The sequence below is a fragment of the Oratosquilla oratoria genome, chromosome 33 (assembly GCF_046742065.1).
Source record: "Oratosquilla oratoria isolate Oo_2021 chromosome 33, ASM4674206v1, whole genome shotgun sequence".
Taxonomy (NCBI): Eukaryota; Metazoa; Arthropoda; class Malacostraca; order Stomatopoda; family Squillidae; genus Oratosquilla; species Oratosquilla oratoria.
This window is the reverse complement of record NC_134809.1, coordinates 12,608,382-12,625,403: the sequence shown is the minus strand read 5'-3', so window position 1 is coordinate 12,625,403 and position 17,022 is coordinate 12,608,382. Positions and strand designations below refer to the sequence as shown.

Genomic DNA, 17,022 nt, shown 5'->3' with positions numbered 1-17,022 from the left:
TGCGTGTGCGTGCGTGTGTGTGTGTGTGTGTGTGTGTGTGTGTGTGTGTGTGTGTGTGTGTGTGTGTGTGTGTGTCAGTGAGTTGGCATTCGGTAATGAAAGAAAAAGTGTCATTCGGTAAAGAAAAGGTCAGGAATAGGAATGTGACTAACTTTACGTACTTCCTCTCCACGCATATTCCAAACTTGTGTCGACCACCCATCCACCCCTACCGTACCCTTCTGCCTACTCCGCAACCTCCGCAATATTAGCTTCCCCCTTTCTACGTGACCCCACCTCCCCCGATGATAACACCATGTGATTACCAGCCAGTGCACCCTCGGGATAGAGTTTGCCCAATGTCGCAACTTGCATTGACCACCCATCCACCCCCACCGCACCCTCTTGCCTAGTCCGCAATATTCACTTCCCCCCTCCCCTCAACGTGACCCCTTCCCCAATCATAACACCACGTGATGACCATCTAGTGCACATTCGGGACAGAGTTTGCCCAATGTCGCACCTTGCGTTGGCATTGATTACAACATCGTGACACGGGGTATGTATGTCTGCCAGGACATGGAGAGATGCCAGTGTGTCCATGGTCACGAGGCGTTCTTCTTTGTCAAGCTGTTTTCGTGGGTGTGGGGGACTGAAGGTGGGGATGGAGGATCGGGGGTAGGTGGGGAAAGGGAGATGTTTTCCTTGGTAGAATTATATATTGTCCTCCTCCTCTTCCTCTTCCTTCAGGGGGATCGTTTCATCCTCAATGGCATCCTGCCAGAGCTTGGTGGCATTGAGAGAGGGGAGAGGGGTAGAGTGTAGGGAGGGGAAGAAGATAAGAGTAAATGGTTGACTTCCCTGGCCAAACCTACCACCCTCAGTTGATATAAAATCAACTGATGTCAGACAGAACAGAATCTGTAAAGGATTGTCACAAGGGCGACGGTGTTGTGACTACGAGAACCTCTTCAACCAACCGTGGGTCTTACGAAGTATGACGTCATTGGGAAGGTGACGTCACTGGGAAAGGTGACGTCATTGGATTGCAGATGTTGGTCAGCTTGGCGCCACAAGTAATGATCGGTCTTGAGGCACCAAGCGGGGCGGCTGTTATCCGCAGGTGTGCCTCAACCCAAGGGAACGCGCTAACGTCTGCAACCCCGGGAGGGGCGACTCTGCCCCTGACTGAAGAAAGTTTTCTGACGTCAGAGAAATAACTGAATCTGTTTACCCAACGAAGAGAGAAATAATTTCAGTTGAACTCCCATACATGCACCATAGACTAAAAAGAGAACTGATGAACGATTCGAAATCTTAATGTCAGAAGCCAATCTCTCGAGGTTAGATTTAGCAAAGAGAAAACGACACGATTTATGAGGCGAAATTTTAGAAGGATTGGACGAAAAATGTTTCCAGAATCTCGACCCCCTTCAGTACCCCGTAGCTGACCCAGATCATCCATCATTGACCAGAATTAAATATGCAAAGCGAATTGATTCAACTGACTGGACATTGAAGTTTGTTTATGAATACCAAGGACAGGAGTCAGTTGTCTCGGGTCAAATCCAGTGGTTACTGGTGATTACCACTAGCCCTAACAGGGCAAGCACAAAGGGCAGAATTGACGAATTAAGTCGCATTAAAGAGTCTCCTATTGTGAACGCCTTTAGGGAACCAGTAGATCCTGTTCTTGAACTTGAACGTGCGTGTGTTTCATAATAAACAACGTAGATGCGTCAGATTGAATACAATGGCAGCCCAAGTCTGTAGCAACATATTTTAGATTTTAATTTCATTATACAATCATTTTACAAACAATTCAAACCTATAACCAGTATAAATGACAATATCAACAAATGTAAGGGATATAATATAATGATAGATGAGGGATTACTCAATTTTTTTTTACAAAAAATTCAAGCCTATAATTAGTATAAATGACATTATCAACAAATGTAAGAAATATAGACTGAGTCACAGGTAATAATATAACAATAGACGAGGGATTAAGAAAAAAAAGAGAGAGAGAGAGAGAGAGAGAGAGGCTTATTTTCTTTGAGGTCCCGAACACGGGGTGTGTATGTGGCGGCTCTAATCGAGATATTGGTTGTGGCTTGACCACGAGGGAGAAAAAATATAGATAAGCATGTTACTAGGCAAACGGGCCCGTCTAGTGTGTGTGTGCGTGTGTATTCACTTGGTCTTTGGATCACGTGTTGGACTCGTGATCGACAGTTATTTCCCTCCTGGAAGAGAGCTCAGAGCTCGTAGGTCCGATCAATGGGTAATGCTATGACCTTGCACGCACGCGCACACACCCCAAACTCCCCGCCCACGAGAGTCAGAGTAACGACCCGAAGCGCAGCGGTACCGAAATAATTTCGGCCCTGGGCAGGATTCGAACCATGAACTGCGGGCCACTATGGTGGCAGTTTAGCGCTCTACCAACTACGCCGCCGAGAGAGAGAGAGAGAGAGTGAGTGTGTGTGTGTGTGTGTGTGTGTGTGTGTGTGTGTGTGTGTGTGTGTGTGTGTGTGTGTGTGTGTGTGTGTGTGTGTGTGTGTGTTTGTGTTTGTGTGTGTGTTGAGATGCATGGGACCACGCGTGTACACTCTTACAGACTATGTAAACGTACACACACACACAAACAAACACACACACACACACACACACACACACACACACACACGAACACACACACCACACACAAACATGTATAAACACAAACCTATATCAAGTGCAGTAAAGTTACTTTCCGACAATTATCCACTCAGCAAAGTAACTAGGCAATGAATGCCTTTGCTGTAGCCTGGGAACTTAAGACAGTATGTCCTTACTACTGCCGTTACGTGTTATTTGCCTTTGTGGTATTCGAACCTCCATCCGGCTTCCTTCTTCTAGATAGTGGACCTTAACCTGGGGTACCTCAGGTACCCCAAAGGGGGGCACGCAACCTTGAACCTGGGGGTACGAGACATGATACCCAGTGCATGGTACTGTATATTTAACCATGAGAAAGCAAAGCAACGTTTGTATCACTAATCCTTTTCATATGTTTGCGTTGTATTTGTATTGGATGGGGCTACGATTTTTTTCTTTTTTTTTAGATAAGGGGTACTAAGGTCACTGAAAAAGGTTAAGAACTACCCTTCTAGATGTAGAAGTTCTAGAACGCTGTAGCCACGACGTTCGCCTAGTTGAGAAACTAGCGAACTCAAGTCAGTACTTTGCCGGTTAGAGGCGCCAGACTTCGTGTGTCAGTTACATAAACTACGCAGCATAAATAACCCATAAAGTACTGGCAGACTCTCTGCTGGCTGCCAAGGCCTCACCCTAAGACACATACAGGGCACTGGGTCAGGGTAGGGTTGGGGTGGATTGGGTAGGGCAAGGAAGGGGGTGACAAAAAAAAAGATAACTGGTTGGGTTGGCTTTAGGTGGTCTCTCTCGGCCTCTCACACACACACACAGCCCACTGAATACAACATAAAATAACAGCTACATCAGTATTCTGTTCGGTTGTCTCAAGAAACCTGTCCCCAAGTACACCACGCTATGTTTGTTCAGAACACGTACACACTTGGATCACAAAACAGGCAATCCACAATAGACCACAATGGAAATAAGTTTACATGCTTTTTTGTGTTATCCTCGACAATTGCAATTACTGTTTCGAACTATGTGTTCTTGTCATTATCAGCACTTCATGTATATTGATTCTTTGCCAAATAAACTTATCACTGAATTCTATACCTTATGAAGAAAACGGGGAGCATACACCAGAAGGTGTGGAGAGGAGTGGTCAGTTTTGATTTGTGTGCTTGCCCTGGGAGGAAACGGTCACTTTTGGGAATAGGAGCAAAACGAGGAAGTAAATACCCCCCACCCCCCACTTCCCAAACGCGAAAACTGTCCACCTTCTCTACAGAGGGCGATAACCGCCAACTTCCACGTTATCAACAAACCCAAGTACCATAACCAAAAACTACAACCAGGATCCCACTAAGAGACGTTATATTTCTGAGCCCATACACTCGTGGTAACCATCAACTTGACCTACACCAAGACAAAATGGGCCCTGGTTTGGACTACCCAACAATCTTGGTCTTGAGGTCAAACAACAACATATAACACTGGTGAAAAATGTAGTAACACATTTGTGAATTTACTGCTGAGGTTATGTGATTTGCGAAATATGCTTATGTGTCAACTATTGGATAGTCTTCTACTGTTCTTTTTGTAAGTTCATATGTAGCCCACAACTGACACCACAATCAGAAGAAAGAAAGAATTGAATAAGCGAATATATATATTTCGATTGCTAAGTGCTTATTCAACTCTTTCTTCCGACTGTGGTGTCAGTTATGATCTACTTATAAACTTACAAAAAGAACAGTAGAAGACTATCCAATAAATGACACACTAGCATATCTCAGCGGCAAATTTATAAATCACAAAAACCACACCATCAGCATCACGACACGCGGTCCCCTATTGGAATTCAAATTATGCTACAATCTATCGATCAAAGAAGATGGCCTTCTTCCATCATGAAAAATCATCCATTACTTGAACATTCTGTGCACGCAAAAAAAAAAAAAAAAAAAAAAAAAAAAAAAAAAATAATAATAATAATAATAATAATAATAATGATAATAATTAAATATGAAAAATTAGTACGTTCTCAGAAGGGATACAAAGGTCGAGGTCTTGCTAGGTTTGGTAATACTGAAAAGGGTCACGGATTGGAAAAGTTTGGGAAACATTGATGTAAACGGAAAGGTACTTTCCCAACTCCCTAGAGAGAATCCATCATCATCATCATCATCATCATCATCATCATCATCATCATCATCATCATCATCATCATCATCATCATCATCATCATCATCATCATCATCATCATCATCATCATCATCATCATCATCATCATCATCATCATCCATCATCATCATCATCATCATCCATCATCATCATCCATCATCATCATCCATCATCATCATCCATCATCATCATCCATCATCATCATCCATCATCATCATCCATCATCATCATCCATCATCATCATCCATCATCATCATCCATCATCATCATCCATCATCATCATCATCCATCATCATCATCATCCATCATCATCATCCATCATCATCATCCATCATCATCATCCATCATCATCATCCATCATCATCATCCATCATCATCATCCATCATCATCATCCATCATCATCATCCATCATCATCATCCATCATCATCATCCATCATCATCATCCATCATCATCATCCATCATCATCATCCATCATCATCATCCATCATCATCATCCATCATCATCATCCATCATCATCCATCATCATCATCATCATCATCATCATCATCATCATCATCATCATCATCATCCCCTTACCCAGAGAGAATGAGCTTAAAAGTTGAGTCAGGCAATCAAAGATTGAAATAATGGTCAAGTTGTTATCCGAACATCAACTGTTATCAAACATTTCACCCTTTCGGAGTTCCGCCAAGAAATACGTCACATTTTCTTCGCGAAAGTAATTCTGCAGTTACCGTTGATTACCCAAAGGGTAACGAAAGTAATTGAGAGAGAGGTGCAGTTTCGTAGTTGAGAAACATAAAAGGGTTCATCGATTTCAGTTCACAAATAATTGTTTGTTAATTACTTCTCCCCTTTGTTATGGCGTAATGGCTGCTCCGTGGAAATTGAAGGCGGCGCTCTGACGTCAAGGGTCGAAGGTCACGGCGCCAAGCTATGACATGTTCTCTCTCGCTCTCCCTCTGTCTGTTTCTGTCTCTCTCTCTATCTCTGTCTCTCTGTCTTTGTCTCTATCTCGGTCTCTCTCTGTCTCTCTGTGTGCCTCAGTTTCTCTCTCTGTGTGTCTCTGCCTCGCTCTCCCTCTATCTCTCTCTCTCTCTCTCTCTCTGCCTCGCTCTCTCTCTCTCTCTGCCTCTCTCTCTCTCTCTCTCTCTCTTTGTCTCTCTCTCTCTCTATCTATATATCTGTCTATCTGTCTTTTTCTCTCTGCCTCCACCTCTGTCTCTCTTTCTGTCTCTATCTTTCTTGCTCTCTCTCTCAGCTCATCTATCTATCTGTCACTCCTCGTCATTACCTGTCGTAAAGCTGCTTCCCATCAGCAATTGTCGAGGAAATCTTGTTTAGTCAAGTGTACATAAGTATCTATTTATGTCTGAGGACGCGGTCGAAGTTACCGAAGTTACCGCTGTACCCTGTGGTATAGCGGTAGAGTGCGCGTCAGTCAGCCGCTGGGGAACTCGACTGTGTAGGTTCGAATCTTGGTCGCGGTGGAGAGGTGGGGGTTCGTGACGGTAAGCCGAATTGGTCGTGTTGTTGGCACGGAATAAGTGGTAACCATGGTAACCAAGCATTCTTGGATTGCAGACGCGGCAGCAGTCGATAAGACTGACATCAGGTTCTGCACCCAGAAGGCTGTACTGTTGCGGTCACCATAACCTTATGTGTCACTGTTGCTTCCTCGATGTGTTTGTTGGAGAAACGTTATTATGATTATAAATGTTATTATTATTATCATGAAAGAATTGTTCTGTATAGAAACATACTCAATATTCAACGGCAGAAGATGTATTTGTGCACCCGGAAGGCCGTACTGTTGCGGTCATACTAACCTTATGTGTTACTGTTGCTTCCTTATTGTGTTTATGTTGGAGAAACGTTATGATTATAAATGTTATTGTTATCATTTTGAGAGAATTGTTCTGTATAGAAACATACTCAATATTCAACGGCAGAAGATGTATTTGTGTTAATCTAATGTGTCATATTGGGTTGTCTGCAAAAGGATTTTTTTCTCAGTCGAGTAAAAGGTTTCACTTATGAATTATATATATTCTCCTAGCGGCAACTCAAACTAAGGTACAAGTCATCAAAACAGATTAGATATTCAATGATTGGTATAAAAAGGAGGTAATGAATTAGATTTTACTTGTTTTCATTTCTTTTCGTACATTTCTCCTAGGCTTTAGTCTCTATTGCATTTGAAATGACCAATTTTCTTTTTTCTTGTTTCAGTGGTGCTGACCTTCGTTAACTGCTGGAGTGTAAAGTGGGCCACGCGAGTCCAAGACATCTTCACAGGCGCCAAACTCTTCGCTCTCGCCATCATCATCGTCACTGGATTTGTCCAGCTCGGACGAGGTAAGTCGCTTTAGCACGCGTGCGCATACCCACGTCCTCCTAGTCGCACGCGTGGCGCTGTGGTTAGAGTTCTCGCCTCCCAACACAGTGGTCCGGGTTCGACTCCCTCTCCCCCCCCAGGGCTGAAATAATTTCAGTATCGCTTCGCTGCGGGGTGTTACTCCAACTCTCGTGGGCGGGCAGTTGGGGGTGTGTGCGTGTAAGGTAACAGTATTACCCGTAGATCGGTCATACGAGCTCTGAGGTCTCATCCGGGAGGTTAATAACTGTCTATCACGAGTCCAACACGTGATCTAAGACCATGGTGAATATAACCACACGCACACATACACTTACGCACACACAGATACATACATATGTACACAAATACGCACACACGCATACATACATACAGGCTTACACATTTACACACGCACACATACGCATGGGCGATCCTGCGTACATACACACACGCACGCACATACGCACACACGCGCGCACATACACCTAAATCAAGAGTGTGAGAAAGATTTAGAGTGAATTGGTTTAATGGAGGATGTGAGACAGCAAATGAAAATGAACGAGGGACAGCATGGGAAATCTGAAGAAAAGAGAAGCAGTGACAGTGATACAGATGATTACAAGAAAATCAGATATATATAAGAATTTCATGACGATGAAAATAAAATGAGAAAGATATGGTATATGTTTTATATATATATATATATATTCATTTATCTATTTTATCTATCTATTTATTTATTTATTTTATTTTTATTTATTTCATTTTTTTGCGCAGGGGTTCCTTGAGACATGCAATTTATTTTAAAGGTTACGCAAGGTTAAAAAGGTTGAGAAACGCTGTTCTGGACAGAAACGGCGAAGTTTGCTTTTGGAGTTGAACGTCCTCTCTCATAGTTCCTGGTGTTCTTCATCTCGTCTCTCTATCTTATCAGTCTGACACAGCATGTGTTTTCATCGAAAGGTCGTCGTTATCAGTAGATCTCCGTTATCTCCTGCAGCAGCGATCGTCTTTTGTTTCTCTGCGTATCTCTTCGTCCCTCCCTCCCTCCCATGTCCTGTGGACTTGGGACCTTTGGCGAGACGGGGTTGGGTTGGGGGGTAGTTTGTCTTTTTTTCTATTTATTTATTCATTAATTATTATTATTATCGTCGTCGTCGTCGTCATCGTCATCGTCATCGTCATCGTCATCGTCATCGTCATCGTCATCGTCATCGTCATCGTCATCGTCATCGTCTTCGTCGTCGTCATCATCATCATCATCATCATCATCATCATCATCATCATCATCATCATCATCATCATCATCATCATCATCATCATCATCATCATCATCATCATCATCATCATCATCATCATCATCATCATCATCATCATCATCATCATCATCATCATCATCATCATCATCATCATCATCATCATCATCATCATCATCATCATCATCATCATCATCATCATCATCATCATCATCATCATCATCATCATCATCATCATCAATCATTTTTATTATTTTATTTGGGAGTGGATAGAGGGGGATAGGGGACAGTAGAATAGAGAGGCTGCAGCTGTTAGAGCGACGGCGGACGCTCTAATAGCTGACGAAGCTCTTAGGGGCTTTGGAGGCGGCACAGGCGCCTCACAAGACCTTCAGGTGGTTTATCGTTCTCCGAGACGAACGTAATTGCTTGATTTGAGCAAAAATTGAATCTAGAGTACGACGATATTCCTCAACAATGTACAGATGATTCTCTCCTTTTGGGAATATAAATCCGTAAAATTTTCAACATTCGTAACTGGAACTCACTTTAAAAAATGTTAAAAGAATATTAGAAAATACTTATAGTCTCAAAAAAGTTTTAGATTTCGGATTTTTTTTTTCTCACCAAATATTGGGAATATTTTTTAGGTTTTCAGTAGGGAAAAGTATAAGCATTGTTACCCTTCCAGCTGTGGGTTTGTCCACCAGATGAATCTGACTTTAGCGAAACGCCGCAGCTGTTTTAGATAACGAGTTTAACTTCACCTGCCTCACTTCCTTCACTGTCTAGCTAAGGACGGGCAAATCTCAGAAGTGAATGGACTCTGCATAGAGTAAAATATTTTCATTACAATAAATAATGTAGTAATATTAGATATAAATAATTAATTTGTAACTTTTCTCTAAGAATAGAATGGAAAAGATATTTTGTTAAGCATGTGGCTTTAATGTCGACAATAAGCACAGGGAACATCGCAATCGTACTTCGGACCCTTATGTAGACTGAGAAAAACGTTGACCTTTTGTCTGTGTTGGTCTTGTGCGGGTGGTGGTAGAGGAGGAGGAGGAGGGGGGAGGAGGAGGAGGAGGAGGAGGAGGAGGAGGAGGAGGAGGAGGGGAGGAGGAGGAGGAGGGGAGGAAGAGGAGGAGGGGAGGAGGAGGAGGAGGAGGAAGGGGCAAAGGCAAGGGCATACCTGTCGGTTACTTCTTAGTAGTAAAAAATAAATAAATAGAATAGAAATAATGGGTAACAAATAGTAAGGATTGATGAGAGGTCATGGAATGGGCCCTGTCTGGAGGTAGTGTCATGCACCTCTGTGTGTAGGTCAGTGCTTCAGGTGGGCAATATGATATTTAAGGGGGGCAATTGAGGGCAACTGAGGAAGCCTGGGTCATTTTTTTTTCATTTTATTTAATTTGTTTCGTTCTTTTTTATTGATACCTTGTTCTTTTGAAGTGGTTTTAAACCAAGGTTTTATGCTTTTTCCAGCTGAAGAGGAGTTTATTTTTCAAATGATAAGAATTGTATAATATCACCACATGGGGGGAGGGGACATCAGGATTTTAAAGGGGATTAGTTGGGGCATGGATTAAAAAAAAGTTGAAAACCGCTGATGTATGCTATGGTGATCCTCATCGACATTTGATCTCATAGTATCGATTGTTATGTGTAGTTAACATTGTTTCCTTTACTCAGATGCGCAGTTCCATTCCAAATGAATAAACCCCCAATATATATATATATATATATATATATATATATATATATATATATGTAATATATAATATAATATATTAACCATAATTCACTTTAATTCTAAGCCATCAACATCAAGACACTCGAGGAGGCATACATGCAGATATTGAAATTCAATTTCTGCATGTATGCCTCCTCGAGTACCTCGATGTTGATGGCATAGATTTAAAGTGAATTGTGGTTTATAAATGTAAATCTGTTCACTGGGACCCATTCAGTGTTGTACACTAGATATATTTTATTTTCGCATTATTTCAGTGTGCAAATATCAGGCATATTGTGTAGTAATCATTCAGCAATTAGGTGCCATTTATTATCAGGCAGGGATGAAGCCAAATTATCTTGCTGTGGTATTACCTACCTGCGTATGATAAAACTGATTAATTTAATTTAATGACCGTGATTACATTTGGCACGATTTGCTGTACGTGTGCGTGGCACACTGTTGAATAGAAAAAGAAGCTTATTTCATTGTGTCGGCTTGAATTGTTTCAATACCTGTGTTCCATTGAATCCTACAAAATTCCATTTTCAATTCCAGTCAATTACTGCCAACGATATAACCAAGTGCTCGTTTTTTTATACATACATACATACATACATACATACATACATACATACATACATACGATGAAAAAATCCCACTGTCGGAGAAAGTAAACGGACGAAGAATAGAATTAACTGTATATTTCGACCACTCTTTGTGGTCCTCTTTAGCAGATGAGTGGTCGAAATATACAGTTAATTCTATTCTTCGTCCGTTTACTTTCTCCGACAGTGGGATTTTTTCATCTTACCTATGTGTGACGACATAGTCCCCCTCTGATACATACATACATACGTACATACATACATACATACATACATACATACGTACATGCATACATACACACATATATATACCAACTGCTTTTTCCCTCTTACAAGGGAGGTACCCAAACTCAACGGCATAAAACCCACTCCCACCCATTCCATCCCCACATACTCCACTCCCATTCACCCCCCTCCCTCCCTCTTATCTTAGCTCCTCCTGGATGACGGGTCATCCATGCATCTCGCCCACTGCCCTGGGTTCAGAAGCAATGTAGCAAGATGCAGCACATCAAAAGCATGGCCACTTCATGTAATTTGGAATATATGAAGAATTGAGTGAGAATGTTCATAATTCGCTTACAGGTTTTGTGTTGGTGGTTTAAACTGTTTTAGTGAATTACTCTTGTCTCAGACGGAAGGTACTCCGGTTTGATGTTGGGTTGTCAGAGGGATTGTCGACGGAATGGAAACGCTGAACATTACACAGACAACATCTCTCGGGGGAAGCAGAGTTTGAGCGTTCGTTCGTATATTTGTTCTTACATCGTAGACCTCATCCATCACAAGATTTCTCAGGATGTCATGGATACTTTAGGATCATTGAGGGGAATTGTGTTTATGTAACACGCGTTACATCATGAAGAATGAGGGAGTGTCGGAAAAAAAAAACACGTTCTCAAGGCTAGAGCTGGGCGCGTTCCTCGGTGCGTTCCTAGGTGCGTTCCTATTTAGTTTGGCCCCAGTTAGCGGTCCCAAACTATTAGAGCTTAAGAGACAGGTATATACCGAAATAAAAGTCCGGTAGGCCACATACTATACCAAAGGAAAAATTTCGTTGGCCACATACTATACCCAAAGGAAAAATTTCGTAGGCCACATACTATACCGGCACCTATATTGCTTTAATAGTTTGGGAGCGCAAACCGTAGCCAAACTAAAGCGGAACGCACCTAGGAATGCGCCCAGCTATAGTCAAGGTTCTTTCTCCGGGGTTTTCATTTTTTTTTTTATTCTATTTATTTTATTTGTTTATTTATTTATTTATTGATCTATTTATTGATCTATTTATTTATTTATCTGTTTATCTTTTTATTTATGTATTTATATATTTATATAATTTATTTATTTATTTATTTATCTATTTATTTATTTATTTATTTATCTATTTATTTATTTATTTATCTATTTATTTATTTATTTATTGATTGATTGAGGCGGGGATTGAGGACACTCGAGTGGCAAATTGTGACAAGAGAGGCCATGGAATTACGTCTCCCTCTGATCGTCCTAGACAAGGTCGTTTCACGTAACTTTCGTAATCGGCTCACCGTCACCCGTTTTCTTTGGCGGCTTCGCAATTACTCGAATCGGATGAAAAGGATTTTTTTTTCGTTTTCTTTCTTTCTTAGATGATGTCAACGTTCCTTGGTGCGTTTCTTCCATCAGTAATCTTTGTGTGTGTGTGTGTGTGTGTGTGTGTGTGTGTGTGTGTGTGTGTGTGTGTGTGTGTGTGTGTGTGTGTGTGTGTGTGTGTGTGTGTGTGTGTGATTCACCATTATGGTCTTGGATCACGTGTTGGACTCGTGATCGACAGCTATTTCCCTTCCGGAAGGGAGCTCAGAGTTCATGTATGACCGATCTATGGGTAATGTTGTGACCTTACACGCACACACACACACCCAACTCCCCGCCCACGAGAGTTGGAGTAACGACTCGCAGCGCAACGATACTGAAATGATTTCAGCCCTGGGCGTGATTTGAACCAGGACTTTCGTAGTGGCGGTTGGGAACTCTACCAACTGCGTCATCGAATGTGTGTGTGTGTGTGTGTGTGTGTGTGTGTGTGTGTGTGTGTGTGTGTGTGTGTGTGTGTGTGTGTGTGTGTGTGTGTGTGTGTGTGTGTGTGTGTGTGTCCGTGTCTCCTCTGTTTCGTTTTCTCCCCTATGACCTCTGAATATGTACATTGTCTCCACAACCTGCCCTCCCTGTTATTTCTCTACTCCTTATTTCCATTTCCTATTTCCATCGTTGCTTGATGGCGGTTTGCCAAATGTACAACGAAACTCACCGCTGTTTAGTGGTTTTCTGGATTCATCTTTTCTTGTTTTGTTAATTATCTATTTTTCATTTGTTTACATGTATTTTAACAAATGGATCTGCCGTTCTATGACTCTTTGCTTTGGTTTTATTTCTTTATTTGTTTGAGTATTCGTTTGTTCATTTATTTGTGTTCTTTATGTGATAACAAAAGGACCTATTTTGTCAAAGAAAAGCCTTGGACCGTTGTTCACTTCTCTTAATTAGTTCGGGTTACTGTGCTGGTTCTCACGCTTTAGTTTTGTTTATACACTGGGACCGTTCAGTATATATAATATATATATATATATATACTATGTATACAGTATATTTATCTTTGTATATGTACATAGCACAGTTGGTTAAGTCACTGTCCATTTGTTACGTATCGGCTAGGTTCGAGTCCTCAGCCCGACAGTGCATCAGTTTCCGAATATGCTTCCATCGAACTCCTGGTAGTCCCCATCGTGTTTACAAGAAATTAAAATGGGAAAGAAGTTGATGTGGTTGATAAGACGAATATATATATATATATATATATATATATATGTATATATATATATATATATATATGTGTGTGTGTGTGTGTGTGTGTGTGTGTGTGTGTGTGTGTGTGTGTGTGTGTGTGTGTGTGTGTGTGTGTGTGTGTGTGTGTGTGTGTGTGAATATTTCTCCTTACCATGTCTTCGTCATTATTTTCTGCACGCAAACAATTGGTTTGGACATGATAGTTTCAACAGGCACTGTCTTTGCTTTCTGCATTTTATGTCTTCTTCACTCTTTCACTGTCGGCTCCAGTATTATCTGTGACTGCTTCAGATGGCTTCATCTCCTGGGCCAATTCGTGCACGAATTCCACTCCTCTCCCCCCTTTCAGGCGGGAAGGGGGCGAGATAGGGGTGGAGACTTCTAAACCCCAAGAACCGTTACATGACGTCACTGAGAGGCGACGTTTTCAAAATCCCCAGCCTCCGCAGGTTCTCGTGCGTAGCTATTTTGCATTTTTGAACGACCGGAATTTTGGGAAATTGCGATGCCAAGTGGGGTAATATGGAAGTGAAAATGTTCATCATTTCCTGCATTCGGGTTCTTATGAAGTGCATAAAGATCGTACAGCTTTATTTGCTTTAAAAATGAAACTAAAAAAATCTGAAAGGCGTTCGTAATACAAGTATTTATTGATTTTTTTTTATGTATTCTTTATTACAAAGCTGTTTAAACTGTCCATTCACCAATCACCTCAATTTTATATATCTTATATATCTATTTATTCATTAATTTCTTTATTAATTTGTTCACATATTTGCTCTTTTTTTTTACAATGTCGCGTTCAGAGAAACCTTTCTTTTTTTATTCTAATAAAATCACGTAAAGTCTTCAAGTAAATATGTACGCATAACTATGTTACTGGAACTGTCCTTGTAACCATTATTATTGATCTGATTTTTATCACCCACCCCGTAATATATAATTAAAAAAAAAACATAATGAGTTCGGTAGAACCTTTTAGATTTCCATACCTTTGATCTCTCGGAACATTTGATGTCGTTTATTTTGTGTGGTACAGCATTGTATCAGTAGGGCGTACATTCATGCTTAATCTCTTCATATATTAAGCCCCCGTCATGCACTCACGATTTTCGTCAAATGTTGTGAATTTGAAAGGGTGGAAGAAGACTTTGCTTAGAGTATTCTAGACTTCCCTAAGTCTACAATTCAACAAGGTGTCTAATGTTCGTGTAGGTTTAACTAATCTTAGTTTCGTCATTCAGCTTCTCATATAACACAAAGATGATTGAACATTTGGAAGTTTGAAAAATAAAAGATTGTAACCCAAGTCGTTTCTGTGCAAACGAACTCGCTTGAGTCGTGTATGTGTAACGCGGGGCCGAATTTATAAAAGATCCTAACACCTAGATCTAGACATAAATCTTCAAAATGACGGAGATTTGATCTAAATGCTTATGTCGGTGACCTCAGTGCTTATGTCTAGACATTCTAGACATAAGCATTTAGGTAAAATCTCCGCCGTTTTGAAGCTTTGACTAGATCTAGTGGTTAAGATATTTTATACATTCGGCCCCGGGTTTTTAGAGAGGGCGAATCATTATGACTGAGCTAAACGCCAAACAATCTCGCAGAACGGATGAAATATTAAAAGTGTAGAAATTGATATATAAACAAATAAAAAATTAAATAAATGAAAATATGTAAAAAGGTGTAAACGTATAAAAAAACGCGTTTGTTTATTTCAAGCATCTTGTGTATTTGTGTATATTGTTAACTACACGTAATTATACATTCACGTCACATACTGAACAATTGGGGTTAGCACAAACTAAAATCATAACAGTTTCATATTCTTTCTACGTGAATACGATCCACTACTGGACGAAAGTAAATCCTAGAGGCCCGCACCTAGGTCCTATTTTTTCTATTTAACTGCATTTCCCAAGATCCCTATATAGCTAGCCAAGCCACTAGTTAAATATCTCTAAATACTTAGCTCTTTATTAGGGCGCAGTTATTTCCGAGTCACTGTCACAGATATGGTTTCATTGTGTCTCGTATGTATTGTATTGTATGTACCACTGGCCTTTTTCATTTTATAATGGGAAAGGGGAGATGGGGGGAGGGGAGGGGGGAGGGATGTGGCCGAGACAAAACGTACAAGGACACCGAAAGAACTACTTGCCCTCTCCCCCCTCTTCCCCCCTCCCCTCTCATCCCTCCTCCCCCTCCTCTCCCTTCTCTCCCCCTCTCCCCGTCTTCTACCTCTTCTTCTCCCCCTTATTTTCCCTTCTCCTCCCTCTTCTCCCTCTCCCCCTCTTCTCCTATCTTCCCCCTCTCCCCCTCTTCTCCCCCTCTCCCCTCTCCTCCCTCTCCCCCTCTTCTCCCATCTCCCCCCACTCCCCCTCTTCTCTCTCTTCTCTCTCTTCTCCCCCTCTTCTCCCTTCTCCCCCTCTTCTCCCTTCTCCCCCACTTGTCCCTCTCCCCCTCTTCTCCCTCTCCTCCCTCTTCTCCCATCTTCCCCCACTTCCCCTCTTCTCCCTCTTCTCCCTCTTCTTCCCTTCTTCTCCCCTCTCCCCCTCTTTTCCCTCTCCTCCCTCTTCTCCCATCTCCCCCACTCCCCCTCTTCCCCCTCATCTCCCTTCTCCCCCTCTTCTCCCTTCTCCCCCTCTTCTCCCTCTTCTCCCTTCTCCCCCTCTTCGCCCCTCTCCCCCTCTCCCCCCTCTCCCATCACCCCACCTCGGGAAGCGGGAGGGAACTGTGTATTCCCCCCTTTCTCTTTCCCATCTTCCTCCCACGAAGACCCGTTGCGTCTCGCCAGATAAGGTTCCTGGGTTTCTGGTCCTAGAACCTACGCGGTCCAGACCAGGCACCAGACCACATTACTCAAAAGGTGACTCTTCTTCGGAAGACATCCTTCTCGTCTTGAGGACGGAAACTGTGTTGGACTTCGTCAAGGAGATCTATCCACTTCTTCCGCCCCAGTTGCTGCTGTTGCTCTTCTTCTTCCTTTTCTTTGTTTCAACGCCAGTTCCCCGTTTTCTATGCTCCTGTTCAAAGGTATTCAGTGCCCAACTTGTCCTTCTCCCCTTTGTTCTACTGTTGTACTGTTGTTCTCGTAATAACTCGGTATTGTTCTAAATTCGTCCTAGTTTCTTTTTTTTCCTTTCATTTTCTCTTTATTTCTTTATGCTTCTCTCTCTCTCTCTCTCTCTCTCTCTCTCTCTCTCTCTCTCTCTCTCTCTCTCTCTCTCTCTCTCTCTCTCTCTCTCTCTCTCTCTCTCTCTCTGTGTGTGTGTGTGTGTGTGTGTGTGTGTGTGTGTGTGTGTGTGTGTGTGTGTGTGTGTGTGTGTGTGTGTGTGTGTGTGTGTGTGTGTGTGTGTGTGTGTGTGTGTGTGTGTGTGTGTGTGTGTGTGTGTATTTGTGCCTCTGTTTCTCTC

General features: G+C 41.9%; 1 protein-coding gene across 5 annotated transcripts in view; it reads left to right on the top strand.

Annotated features, from left to right (window-relative positions):
* Positions 1-17,022, top strand: part of LOC143017758 (large neutral amino acids transporter small subunit 1) — a 312,423-nt gene that overhangs the window by 165,263 nt on the left and 130,138 nt on the right. For all 5 annotated transcript variants that reach the window (XR_012965694.1, XM_076172617.1, XM_076172616.1 and 2 more), the window contains exon 2: positions 7,043-7,168. Coding sequence is in view for 4 of the 5 variants with exons in the window: in XM_076172617.1 (XP_076028732.1) it covers positions 7,043-7,168 (126 nt within the window). In the remaining variant the exon portion in view is untranslated. The remainder of the gene's footprint in view (positions 1-7,042; positions 7,169-17,022) is intronic.